The sequence below is a fragment of the Tamandua tetradactyla genome, chromosome 5 (assembly GCF_023851605.1).
Source record: "Tamandua tetradactyla isolate mTamTet1 chromosome 5, mTamTet1.pri, whole genome shotgun sequence".
NCBI lineage: Eukaryota > Metazoa > Chordata > Mammalia > Pilosa > Myrmecophagidae > Tamandua > Tamandua tetradactyla.
In genome coordinates, this window is record NC_135331.1 from 85,546,087 (window position 1) to 85,560,921 (window position 14,835).

The 14,835-nt window shown below is 38.7% G+C and overlaps 1 protein-coding gene across 1 annotated transcript in view; it reads right to left on the reverse strand.

Moving 5' to 3' along the window:
- Positions 1-14,835, reverse strand: part of DHX16 (DEAH-box helicase 16) — a 43,185-nt gene that overhangs the window by 24,049 nt on the left and 4,301 nt on the right. The window contains exons 5-6 of the mRNA XM_077161214.1: positions 443-697; positions 41-244 (exon numbers count right to left, since the gene is read on the reverse strand). Of these exons, the coding sequence (XP_077017329.1) occupies positions 41-244; positions 443-697 (459 nt within the window). The remainder of the gene's footprint in view (positions 1-40; positions 245-442; positions 698-14,835) is intronic.

The following is a 14,835-nucleotide window of genomic DNA, read 5'->3' on the forward strand; positions in this document are numbered from 1 at the left end:
GACCCTCTTCAGAATATCCCCAGAGCTCTCCCTCTCTCACCTCATCGCCCTGGAGCTGAGTGGCCCGGACAAACTCGATGGTCTCCTCCTCCTCCAGCACCAACTGATACTTGGGCTCCTGGGACGCAGCATCTCGGGCCCCAAATTTCAGAGATGCTGCCCCCAAACGGGCCTCTTCCCAGCGCCGCTGCTCCTCCCCAGGGGCACCCGATTCTTCCTCTACCACATCCACAGCTCGTGCCGGCTAGGGAGAAAAGGGGCACATGAAGACGGAAAGACAGAGGATGCCCTCATTGTCCAGTCCCATCCTCCCCGACCACTGCTCCTGCCTCTGGGAAAACCAGTCAAGGAAGTGGCCAGCCAAGGTATTGCCCAGCTCCCTGAAGCCTCCCCTCCCCTCATGTTAGAGACCAGGCCTAAAGCAGACACCCCTTTGCCTCACCTGTCCCCGGGTCTCCTCGGGCATATGGTAGCGGTTCGTGGCCTCCAGCTTCTCCTGTTCCCCTGCTGCCCGGTATTCCCGGGCCAGATCCCGCACGCGGCGCTTGTATTTGAGCTCCCGCCGTTCATGGCGGCTCAGCTCCACATCCCCAAAGAGGAATTCCTCATCAGCCAGCTCTGCCTCCAAATCCTCAAGTTTCTCTCGCTCCCGCTTGGCCAGGTACTCTCGGCGGGATTTCTTCCGTAGCTCAGGGACCTGAGTCAGGAAAGGATGTCAAAACATCTCTCGTAGAGAAATGAGACAAAATAAAGTGTCAATGGCTGAGAGATACCAAACAGAATCAAGAAGTTATCCTGGAGGTTATTCTTATGCATTAAATAGATATCACCTTTTTAGATAAAGCATAACAGAGAGGCTGGAGGGAACTGCCTGAAAATATAGAGCTGAGTTCCAGTAGCCATGTTTCTTGAAGATGATTGTATATGATAGAGCTTTCGCAATGTGACTGTGTGATTCTGAAAACCTTGTGTATGATGCTTCTTTTATCTACCTTATGGACAGATGAGTGAAACATGGGGATTAAAAAAAATAAATAATAGGGGAAACAAATGTTAAAATAAATTTAGTAGATTGAAATGCTAGTGGTCAATGAAAGGCAGGGGTAAGGGGTATGGTATATAGGAATTTTTTTCTGTTTTCTTTTTATTTCTTTTTCTGAATTAATGCAAACATTCTAAGAAATGATCATGATAAATATACAAGTATGTGATGATATTGTGAATTACTGATTATATATGTAGAATGGAATCATCATATGGTAAGAATGTTTGTGTTTATATGTTGGTATGTTTAATAAATAAATTTTAAAAAACAAACAAAAACCTCTCTCTCTACAGAATAGTAACCCCCTTCCCTATTTATCTGTAAGAATGAAAAACTTACAAGAACTTAATGATGTATTCTCCATCCTCCCTCACGTAATGTACCGTCTAACGATGCACCCCAAGCTAGGCCTCCTTGGAATGCCATAAGCTGCTACCCTACACGGCTTTCAAGCAGCAGAATCCAAACGGAAGTGGATTCTGGGCAGTGTCATCATCTTTGTCAATATGACATATTAGGGCAATTAAATGAAAATGTCACATTTTACTCTTAATATTCGATCCAAATTAAAGAAAAGGTTGAAAACAAAAGGGCTGACATTGGTATTTAGAAGTCTAGGCCTCAAACTGAAAACAATAGAGAGAAAAATAAAAACTATTGGTAGTGCTGATGGTGAGAAATCTTCAGACCCAATTAGTTATTCCCTGCTTTTAAACAGAATGACTATAAATAATGCAGGGTATTGAAACTAGATGGTAATCAATATTTTAAAACTTTAACCTACGTATGAGAAAAGCAAAAAATGTTTATTTGGTACAAAATGTGTATTTTGACTAGTGCATTTCCTACTATAACTTACGCAGACAGCTTAATCGAACACTAGGGTACTTGGAACCTTGTGTAGGGCATGAGATTTTGTAGGTTTGTCCACAGTGATGCCCAGATAATTCGAACAGATTGATCTGAACAGTGATTAGGGAAGTATTTGCAGAATCTCCTAGGGGCAATAGTGAGAAAGGGGGAAAATTCAACTTCCCCAAGTGGAGAATTCTTGATATTCTCACAGGCAATCAGCTGAGCCTCCAATCTTGGGGTTTGCTAATATGAAACTTAACCCCGCAAAGGACAGGTTAAGCCTACTTAAAATTAGGCCTAAGAGTCACCCCCAAGAGAACCTCTTCTGTTTCTCAGATGTGGCCTCTCTCAACCGACACAGCAAGTAAACTCACTGCCCTCCCCCTCTCGACATGGGACATAACTCCCAGGGGTATAGACCTTCCTGGCAATGTGGGACAGAAATCTTAGAATGAGCTGGAACTTAGCATCCAGGGACTGAGAAAATCTTCTTAATCAAAAGGGGGAACAGCAAAATGAGACAAAATAGTGTCAATGGCTGAGAGATTCCAAACAGAGTTGAGAAGTTATCCTGGAGGTTATTCTTATGCATTAAATAGATATCACCTGCTTAGTTAAGGTGTAATGGAGAGGCTGGAGAGAATTGCCTGAAAATGTAGAGCTATGCTCCAGTGGCCATGTTTCTTGAAGATAACTGTATGATGATTTGGCTGTAGCAGAGTGACTGTATGGTTGAGAGAGCCTTGCATCTGATGCTCCTTTTGTCTACTTTATCAACGGACAAGTAAAACATATGGATTAAAAATAAATAAATAACAGGGGGAACAAAAGTTAAAATAAATTTAGTAGATTGAAATGCTGGTGATTGGTGAAGGGGAGGGGCAAGGGGTATGGTTTGTATGAATTTTTTCTGTCTTCTTTTTATTTCTTTTTCTGAATTGATACAGATGTTCTAAGAAATGATCATGATGATGAATAGACAACTATGTGATGATAGTGTGAGTTATTGATTATATAACAAGAACGGAACGATTATATGATAAGAATGTTTGTATGTGGTTATGTACCATAAATAAAAAGTAAATTAATTTAAAAAAAGAAGGGGAGGGGTAAGGGGTATGGTATATATGAATTTTTTTCTGTTGTCTTTTTATTTTTTTCTGAATTGATGTAAATATTCTAAGAAATGATCATGATGATGAATATCCAACTATGTGATGATATTGTGAATTACTGATTATATATGTAGAACGGAATGATCATATGTTAAGAATATTTGTGTTTCTTTATTGTCATATTTTTCTTAAAAATTTAAAAATTAATTTAAAAAATTAAAAAAACAGAATGACTATAGTTGAGAGAAGAGAGAAAAATAAATTACATTCAAAAAAGTTGGAATTAGAGCATTGAAGAGTGTTTTTGTAAGACAAATTGTTAATGGGAATGTTCAGCTCTCTGGGATTAACTTCTCCCCCCATACAGGGTGTCATTTGACTTCTACATGTTTACCTTCGATATAGGTTATTCAGGACACATTATGGATGACTGTAAAGACTGACCATATCCTTAAGGCCCTTGCCAGCTCTAATCACAATCCACCCACTGCTTGCTGTGGCAAAGCCCTGCTGATGGTCCACCCTGAGGGGCTCAGTTTCAATTTAATTGCTTGGCTTTTCTTGTTCATTATATGAAGTTGCAAAATGGAGTTGAAGATCATGACCTAATCTGAAAACCACACTTAAGTCACCCCTTCTGTCTGATAAGCGAGGCACATGGATGTCTATTTTTTTGAAATGTAGACAAAAAATCAAGGGAAGTTAAACATCAAAAAGAATAATGAACAAAAGATCATACATTGTAAAATATTGAAAAATAAAAATCCCTGAGTCCAATGTGAATCACATGTGCATACACAGAATGGAAAAAAACTTATTTGTCACCAGTGATGTCATTGTTGCACCAAACTTCTTACTCTGAAAACTGATAATTAAAAGGAAGCAAATCAACACCCATCCTGCCTCTCAAGAATAAATTATAGAGAGGTGTGGCCAAGATGGCGGCCTAGCAATGTGTGCATTTTAGTTCGTCCTACAGAACAATTGCTAAATAACGAGAAACAGTACAGAACAGCTCCTGGAGCCACGTCAGTGACGGGACACATGGCGTACCCCAGTCTGGATCAGCTGGACCAGCTGTGAGCCTTCCCAGAACTGTGAGTTCCCCAAGCCGCAGCGGCCGTCACCCCTCTCCCACAGGTTGCTCCCCAGTGGGGAAAGGAAAGAGACTTTAACAGCACCAGGGGCTGAGTCCAACCAAACACCAATTGTGGCACTAATTAACAAATTCTGACTACTAAAAACAGGCCCCCAGCTCAGGTAAACCTGGTCAAAGCGGAGGTCACTAACTGGGATAACGGAAAAAGAAAAAAAAAAAGAAACAGAAGTTTTTGTGGCTGTGTTTCTACAAAGGTGTTTCTTGACCACCTTGGATTAAGTGTCAGGATTTCTCAGCCTGCAACTGCCCCAGGCATAGAAAGAATCAAACTCCGTTCAGGGCTTGTCTCCAGCCTGTGCCTTTCCCAGGGGAGGGGTAAAGCCCAACTCAGGTGGAATCCCTCTCTCAAGGAATTCAGACCCCAGAGCTTCGTAATTTGAAGCCATTAAAACCAGCCTACAACCTCTCCTCTGTCTCCAACACTCCCCCAGCAGGGAGAGTCTTCCAAAGTTAAAGGTACCGCATAATCTTATGCTGGAGGGACCCGCAGGCAGATAAGCACCACAGACTGGGCAAGATAAGAAAAACAGAGCCCAGAGACTACACAGGAAGTCTTTTAACCTGCTGTGTCTCACCCTCAGGGAAAACTTTGATGCAGGTGACTTCTTTCCCCTGATAGGAGGCCAGTTTAGTCCGGGGAAACCCAGCTGGGGTCTATAATACCTACGTAGACCCTCCTAAAGGTGGGGTGGAAGGGCACCATACAAGCAGGGCAAGAAACAAGAAAACAAGAACTGAAAAATTCTCCTCTGTTAAACAAAACCTAAGCTAGAGGTCCAGAAAAAGCTGAACTGAATGTCAAAGAACAGATAGACAACAAATTTATCCAGTAAGAAAACCCTAGGTAAAAGAAGTGAAAGCAATCTCCAGAATAAGCTAATTAAGGTAATTAAATGTCTAGACGCCAGCAAAAAATAACAAATCACACCAGGAAAATTGAAGATATGGCCCAGTCAAAGGAACAAACCAACAATTCAAATGATATACAGAAGCTGAAACAATTAATTCAGAATATACGAACAGACATGGAAAACCTCATCAAAAACCAAATCAATGAATTGAGGGAAGATATGAAGAAGGCAAGGAATGAACAAAAAGAAGAAATCGAAAGCCTGAAAAAACAAATCACAGAACTTATGGGAATGAAAGACACAGTAGCAGAGATGAAAAAAAACAATGGAAACCTACAATGGTAGATTTCGAGAGGCAGAGGATAGGATTAGTGAACTGGAGGACGGAACATCTGAAATCCAACAAGAAACAGAAACTATAGGGGAAAAAAAATGGAAAAATATGAGCAGGGACTCAGGGAACTGAATGATAATATGAAGCTCACAAGTATACATGTTGTGGGTGTCCCAGAAGGAGAAGAGAAGGGAAAAGGAGAAAAACTAATGGAAGATATCATCACTGAAAATTTCCAACTCTTATGGAAGACTTAAAATTACAGATCCAAGAAGTGCAGCATACCCCAAAGAGAACAGATCCAAACAGACGTACTCCAAGACACGTACTAATCAGAACGTCGGAGGTCAAAGAGAAAGAGAGGATCTTGAAAGCAGCAAGAGAAAAGCAATCCATCACACACAAGGGAAACCCAATAAGGCTATCGTAGATTTCTCAGCAGAAACCACAGAGGTGAGAAGATAGTGGGATGATATATTTAAATTACTAAAAGAGAAAAACTGCCAAACAAGAACTCTATACCCAGCAAAATTGTCCTTCAAAAATGAGGGAGAGGGTGGGCCACGGTGGCTCAGCAGGCAAGACTGCTTGCCTGCCATGCCAGAGGACCCAGGTTCGATTCCCGGTACCTGCCCATGTTAAAAAAAAAAAAAAAAAAAAAAATGAGGGAGAAATTAAAACATTTTCAGACAAAAAAATCACTGAGACAATTTGTTACTAAGAGACCAGCTCTGCAAGAAATACTAAAGGGAGCACTAGAGACAGGTACGAAAACACAAAAGAAAGAGGTGTGGAGAAGAGTGTAGAAAGAAGGAAAGTTAGATATGACATATAAAATCCAAAGGCAAAATGGTAGAAGAAAGTACTACCCACACAGTAATAACACTAAATGTTAATGGATTGAACTCCCCAATCAAAAGACATAGACTGGCAGAATGGATTAAAAACCAGGACCCATCTATATGCTGTCTACAGGAAACAAACCTTAGACCCAAAGATAAACATAGGTTGAAAGCGAAAGGTTGGGAAAAGATATTTCATGCAAATAACAACCAGAAAAGAGCAGGAATAGCTATACTAATATCCAACAAATTAGACTTCAAATGTAAAACAGTTAAAAAAGACAAAGAAAGATACTATGTACTAATAAAAGGAACTATTCAGCATGAAGACATAACAATCATAACTATTTATGCACCAAACCAGACTGCTCCAAAATACATGTGCCAAACACTGAAAACACTGAAAAGGGAAATAGACACATCTACCATAATAGTTGGAGACTTCTATTCCCCACTCTCACCAATGGACAGAACATCTAGACAGAGGATCAATAAAGAAACAGAGAATTTGAATATTACAATAAATGAGCTAGACCTGACAGACATTTATAGGACATTACACTCCACAAGAGCAGGATACACCTTTTTCTCAAGTGCTCATGGATCATTCTCAAAAATAGACCAAATGCTGGGTCACAAAGCAAGTCTCAACAAATTTAAAAAGGTTGAAATCATACAAAACACTTTCTCAGATCATAAAGGAATGGAGTTGGAAATCAGTAATAGGCAGAGCACCAGAAAATTCACAAATATGTGGAGGCTCAACAACACACTCTTAAACAACCAGTGGGTCAAGGAAGAAATTACAAGAGAAATCAGTAAATACCTTGAGCCAAATGAAAATGAAAACACAACATATCAAAACTTATGGGACGCAGCAAAGGCAGTGCTAAGAGGGAAATTTATTGCCCTAAATACCTATATCAAAAAAGAAGAAAGGGCAAAAATACAGGAATTAACTGTCCACTTGGAAGAACTGGAGAAAGAACAGCAAAATAACCCCCAAAGCAAGCAAAAGGAAAGAAATAACAAAGATTAAAGCAGAAATAAATGAAATTGAGAACATGAAAACAATTGAGAAAATCAGTAAAACCAGAATTTGGTTCTATGAGAAAATCAATAAGATTGATGGGCCCTTAACAAGACTAAAAAAAAGAAGGAGAGGATGCAAATAAATAAGAACAGAAATGGAAGAGGAGCATAACCACTGACCCCACAGAAATAAAGGAGGTAATAACAGGATACTATGAACAGCTTTATGCTAATAAATACAACAATGTAGATGAAATGGACAACTTCCTAGAAAGGCATGAACAACCAACTTTGACTCGAGAGGAAATATAGACAACCTCAACAAACCAATCAGAAGTAAAGAAATTGAATCAGTCATCAAGAAGCTTCCTAAAAAGAGAAGTCCAGGACCAGATGGCTTCACATGTGAATTCTAGAAACATTCCAGAAAGAATTAGTACCAATCCTGCTCAAACTCTTCAAAAAAATTGAAGAGGAGGGAAAGCTACCTAATTCATTCTATGAAGCCAACATCACCCTCCTACCAAAACCAGACAAAGATATTACAGGAAAGGAAAACTGCAGACTGATCTCTCTAATGAATATGGATGCAAAAATCCTCAACAAAATTCTAGCAAATCGAATTCAGCAACACATTAAAAGAATTATACATCATGACCAAGTAAGATTCATTCCAGGTATGCAAGGATGGTTCAACATAAGAAAATCAATTAATATAATACACCATATCAGGAAATCAAAGCAGAAAAATCACATGATCATCTCAATTGATGCAGAGAAGGCATTTGACAAAATTCAACATCCTCTCGTGTTGAAAACACTTCAAAAGATAGGAATACAAGGGAACATCCTTAAAATGATAAAGGGAATATATGAAAAACCCACAGCTAATATCATCCTCAATGGGGAAAAACTGAAAAATTTCCCCCTAAGATCAGGAACAAGACAGGGATGTCCACCGTCACCACTGTTGTTCGGCATTATGTTGGAAGTTCTAGCCACAGCAATTAGACAAGAAAAAGAAATACAATGCATCAGAATTGGAAAGGAAGACGTAAATCTCTCACTGTTTGCAGATGATATGATACTATATGTCGAAAACCCTGAAAAATCCACAGCAAAACTACTAGAGCTAATAAACGAGTACAGCAAAGTGACAGGTTACAAGACCAACACTCAAAAATCTGTAGTGTTTCTATACTAATGAACAATCTGAGGGGGAAATCAAGAAAAGAATTCGATTTACAACCAAAAGAATAAAATATTTAGGAATAAATTTAACTAAAGAGACAAAAGGCCTATACAAAGAAAACTACAAGAAATTGTTAAAAGAAATCACAGAAGACCTAAATAAATGGAAGGGTATACCATGTTCATGGATTGGAAGACTAAATATAGTTAAGATATCAGTTCTACCTAAATTGATTTACAGATTCAATGCAATACCAATCAAAATTCCAACAACTTACTTTTCAGAAATAAAAAAACCAATAAGCAAATTTATCTGGAAGGGCAGGGTGCCCCAAATTGCTAAAAGTATCCTGAGGAAAAAAAATGAAGCTGGAGGTCTCACACTGTCTGACTTTAAGGCATATTATGAAGCTACAGTGGTCAAAACAGCATAGTACTGGCATAAAGATCAATATATTGACCAATGGAATCGAATAGAGTGTTCAGATATAAACCCTATCATCTATGGACATTTGATCTTTGACAAGGCAGTCAAGCCAACTTACCTGGGACAGAACAGTCTCTTCAATAAATGGTGCCTAGAGAACTGGACATCCGTATGCAAAAGAATGAAAGAGGACCCATATCACACCCTATACAAAAGTTAACTCAAAATGGATCAAAGAGGGCGGGCCACAGTGGCTCAGCAGGCAGAGTGCTCACCTGAAATGCCAGAGGACCTGGATTCGATTCCTGGTGCCTGCCCATGTGAAAAAAATTAAAAAATAAAAAAAAAAATTGATCAAAGATCTAAACATTAGGTCTAAGACCATAAAACAGTTAGAGGAAAATATCTTATAAATCTTATACTTGGAGGCGGTTTTATAGACCTTACACCCAAAGCAAGAGCACTGAAGAAAGAAAGAAAGAAATGGGAACTCCTCAAAATTAAACACTTTTGCACATCAAAGAACTTCATCAAGAAAGTAAAAAGACAGCCTACACAACGGGAGACAATATTTGGAAATGACATATCAGATAAAGGTCTAGTATCCAGAATTTATAAAGAGATTGTCAGCTCAACAACAAAAAGACAGCCAGTCCAATTACAAAATGGGCAAAAGACTTGAACAGACACTTCTCAGAAGAGGATATACAAATGGCCAGAAGAGATGCTCAACTTCCCTGGCCATTAGAGAAATGCAAATCAAAACCACAATGAGATATCATCTCACACCCACCAGAATGGCCATTATCAACAAAACAGAAAATGACAAATGCTGGAGAGGATGTGGACAAAGAGGCACACTTATTCACTGTTGGTGGGAATGTCAAATGGTGCAACCACTGTGGAAGGCAGTTTGGTGGTTCCTCAAAAAGCTGAATATAGAATTGCCATATAACCCGGCAATACCATTGCTAGGTATCTACTCAAAGGACATAAGTGCAAAGACACAAACAGACATTTTCACACCAATGTTTATAGCAACATTATTTATAGTTGCCAAGAGATGTAAACAGCCAAAATGTCCATCAACAGACGAGTGGCTAAACAAACTGTGGTATATACATATGATGGAATATTATGCAGCTGTAAGACAGAATGAAGTTATGAAGTATGTAACAGCATGGATGGACCTTGAGAACATTATGTTGAGTGAGATTAGCCAAAAACAAAAAGACAAATACTGTATGGTCTCACTGATATGAACTGACATTAGTGAATAAACTTGGAATATTTCGTTGGTAACAGAGATCATCAGGAGATAGAAATAGGGTAAGATATTAGGTAATTGGAGCTGAAGGGATACAGACTGTGCAACAGGACTTAATACAAAAACTCAGAAATGGACAGCACAATACTCTCTAACTGTAATACAATTATGTTAAAACACTGAATGAAGTTGCATGTGAGAATGATAGACGGAGGAGGGCTGGGGGCATAAATGAAATCAGAAAGAAAAATAGATCTCAAAGATTGAGATGGTATAATCTAGGAATCCCTAGAGTGTATAATAATAGTGACTAAATGTACAAATTTTAAAAATGTTTTTGCATGAGGAAGAACAAAGGAATGTCATTACTGCAGGGTGCTGAAAATAGATGGTAATTAATATTTTAAAATGTCACCTTATATGTGAGACTAAAGCAAAAAATGTTTATTTGGTATAAAATTTATATTTTGACTAGTGCATTTCCTAATATAACTTATGTAGATAGTTTGATTGAACACCATGAGTACTTGGAATCTCAGGTAGGACATGAGATTTTGTTGGTTTGTCCAGAGTGATGCCCTGATGAATACCAGAGTGATTTGATCAGTGAATGGAAAAGTATTTGCAAAGCCCTCTTCGGGGAATGGTGAGAATGGGGAGAAATTAACTTCTCCAAGTTGAATTCTTTATATTCTCACAAGCAGCGTGGACAGCCAAAGCTATAGCCTGAGCCACCAGCCTTGGGGTTTGTTCATATGAAACTTAACCCCACAAAGGATAGGTCAAGTCTACTTAAAATTTAGGCTTAAGAGTCACTCCCAAGAGAGCTTTTTTTGTTGCTCAGATGTGGCCTCTCTCTCCAGCCAACACAACAAGCAATCTCACCACCCTCCCCTTGTCTACATGGGACATGACTCCCAGGGGTGTGGACCTTTTTGGTAACGTGGGACAGAAATCCTAGAATAAGCTGAGACTCAGCATCAAGGGATGGGGAAAAAACCCTAGAATGAGCTGAAACTGAGCATCAAGAGGTTGAGAAAACCTTCTCGACCAAAAGGGGGAAGAGTGAAATGAGACAAAGTGTCAATGGCTGAGAGATTCCAGAGTCGAGAGGTTATCCTGGAGGTTATTCTTACGCATTGAGTAGATATCACCTTGTTATTCAAGATGTAATGGAGAGGCTGGAGGGAACTGCCTGAAAATGCAGAGCTGTGTTCCAGTAGCCGTGTTTCTTGAGGATGAGTGAATAATGATATAGCTTTTACAATGTGACTGTGTGATTGTGAAAACCTTGTGTCTCATGCTCCTTTTATCTACCTTGTCAACAAACGAGTAGAACATATGGAATAAAAATAAATAATAGGGGGAACAAATGTTAAAATAAACTTAGTTTGAAATGCTAATCATCAGTGAAAGCAAGGGGTAAGAGGTATGGTATGTATAATCTTTTTTTTTCTGTTTTCGTTTTATTTCTTTTTCTATTGTCTTTTTATTTCTTTTTCTGAATGGATGGAAATGCTCTAAGAAATGATGAATATGCAACTAAGTGATGATATTGTGAATTACTGATTATCTATGTTAACGTTTTATTACATTTGTTAAATGTTTTTTAATTAATAATTTTTTTTTTAAATTGTCAAAAAAAAAAAAGAATAAATTATAATGGGCATAGTTCAAATACCCATGAAGAATGGGAGAAAGATCAAAGGTGATGATAGAGTTATATAGAGAAAGTAGGGATTAACAAATTAGTATGATTTCTGAATCATTATATTAAATTTATTTTTGTCTTCAGTATCTTAGAGCAGCTAGAAGTAAAAACCTAAAATTGTAGAATTGTAACCTATACCAAATGCTGTAATCTGTTCTACAACTAATTGCTGAGATACACTTTGAAATTTATTGCTTGTTTGATATATGCCATTTTTCACAAAAAAGAAAAAAAACAGGAGGAGTATAACAGAGAAGATAGGAGTTAAGAAATGCGTATGACTGCTGAATCATTATATTGATATTTTAGTCTGCAGTGCCTTGGAGCAGCTAGAAGAAAAAACAAAAACTCATGGAACTGTAACCCATACCACACCTTAAAATCTGTTTTAAAATTACTTGTTAAATTGTATTTGGAAATTTATTGCTTTTTTGTATACATGTTATATTTCACAATTAAAATTAAAATCTAAAAAAAAAAATCATAAAATGTTGTTGTATTTATGTTACCACAATAAAAAATAAAAGGAATTATAGCTCATTCCCAGTTGATGAAAAGCTCTTCTTTACATAAAAATGCTTATAAATAGGGACTTCCGGAAAAGATGGCGGCTTAGTGGGACACGCGGGTCTTGGTTCCTCCTCCAGAAAAGCAACTAAAGAAACAGAAACAATACGAAACAGCTCCCGGAGCCACGACAGAGACCAAAAAGACAGCGTACCCCATTCTGGAACGGCTGAACGGGCAGGGAGAATCCGCTGCGGTGAGATACCCAAGGGGCGCGCGTTTTCCCAGCCGGGGGGGCTGGCGACTGGGGTCCCCTCCACGCACGTGGCTCCCCGGTCTGACTGGGAACGTTGGATAGCGGGGCCCTCCCGCCACGCTTGGCGTCTCGGGCCAGCTGGGCAATTTGGACCGGCACTCCCCCAAGCCACAGCGGCCGGCGATCCCCCCCCCTCCACGCGCAGTTTCCCCGGCCGACTGCGAGATTCGGATTGGCAAGTTAAAGCAGCCACAGCATCTTTTACTGATGGGCCCCGCAGACAGACGAGCGCCACGAGCGCCACCTACTGGGCAGGAAAAGAAAAACAGCCCAGAGATTTCACAGAAAAACCTTTCAACCAGCCGGGTCCCACACCCAGGGAAATCTGATCAAATGCCCAGACACCAGCAGAAAATAATGGATGACGCTCGGAAAATTGAAGATATGGCCCAGTCAAAGGAACAAACCAATAGTTCAAATGAGATACAGGAGCTGAGACAACTAATGCTGAATATACGAACAGAAATGGAAAAACTCTTCAAAAACCAAATCAATAAATTGAGGGAGGACATGAAGAAGACATGGGCTGAACAAAAAGAAGAAATAGAAAATCTGAAAAAACAAATCACAGAACTTATGGGAGTGAAGGACAAAGAAGAAAAAATGGAAAAAACAATGGATACCTACAATGGTAGATCTAAAGAGACAGAAGCTACAATTAGTGAACTGGAGGATGGAACATCTGAATTCCAAAAAGAAACAGAAACTATAGGGAAAAGAATGGAAAAACTTGAGCAGGGGATCAGGGAACTGAATGACAATATGAAGCGCACAAATATACGTGTTGTGGGTGTCCCAGAAGGAGAAGAGAAGGGAAAAGGAGGAGAAAAACTAATGGAAGAAATTATCACTGAAAATTTCCCAACTCTTATGAAAGACCTAAATTTACAGATCCAAGAAGTGCAGCGCACCCCAAAGAGAATAGACCCAAATAGGCGTTCTCCAAGACACTTACTAGTTAGAATGTCAGAGGTCAAAGAGAAAGAGAGGATCTTGAAAGCAGCAAGAGAAAAACAATCTGTCACATACAAGGGAAACCCAATAAGACTATGTGTAGATTTCTCAGCAGAAACCATGGAAGCTAGAAGACAGTGGGATGATATATTTAAATTACTAAAAGAGAAAAACTGCCAACCAAGACTCCTATATCCAGCAAAATTGTCCTTCAAAAATGAAGGAGAAATTAAAACATTTATAGACAAAAAGTCACTGAGAGAATTTGTGACCAAGAGACCAGCTCTGCAAGAAATACTAAAGGGAGCACTAGAGTCAGATACGAAAAGGCAGAAGAGAGAGGTATGGACTAAAGTGTAGAAAGAAGGAAAATCAGATATGATATATATAATACCAAAATGGTAGAGGAAAATATTATCCAAACAGTAATAACACTAAAAGTTAATGGACTGAATTTCCCAATCAAAAGACATAGAATGGCAGAATGGATTACGACCCAGCAATACCACTGCTAGGTATCTACTCAAAGGACTTAAGGGCAAAGACACAGACGGACATTTGCACACCAGTGTTTATAGCAGCATTATCTACAATTGCAAAGAGATGGAAACAGCCAAAATGTCCATCAACAGACGAGTGGCTAAACAAACTGTGGCGTATACCTACGATGGAATATTATGCAGCTTTAAGACAGACTAAACTTATGAAGCATGTAATAACATGGATGGACCTAGAGAACATTATGCTGAGTGAGTCTAGCCAAAAACTAAAGGACAAATACTGTATGGTCCCACTGAAGTGAACCGACATTCGAGAATCAGCTTGGAATATATCATTGGTAACAGAGACCAGCAGGAGTTAGAAACAGGGTAAGATAATGGGTAATTGGAGCTGAAGGGATACAGACTGTGCAACAGGACTAGATAGAAAAACTCAAAAATGGACAGCACAATAATACCTAAGTGTAATGTAACTATGTTGGAACACTGAATGAAGCTGCACCTGAAATATAGTTTTTTTTTGTTTGTTTGTATGTTTTGTTTTTGTTTTTTTCTTTTTCCTTTATATATATATATTTTTATTAGTATTATTATTTTAATTCTCTTCTCTATATTAACATTCTGTATCTTTTTCTGCTGTTTTGCTAGTTCTTTTCCTAAATCAATGCAAATGTACTAAGAAATGATGATCATACATCTATGTGATGATACTAAGAATTACTGAGTGCA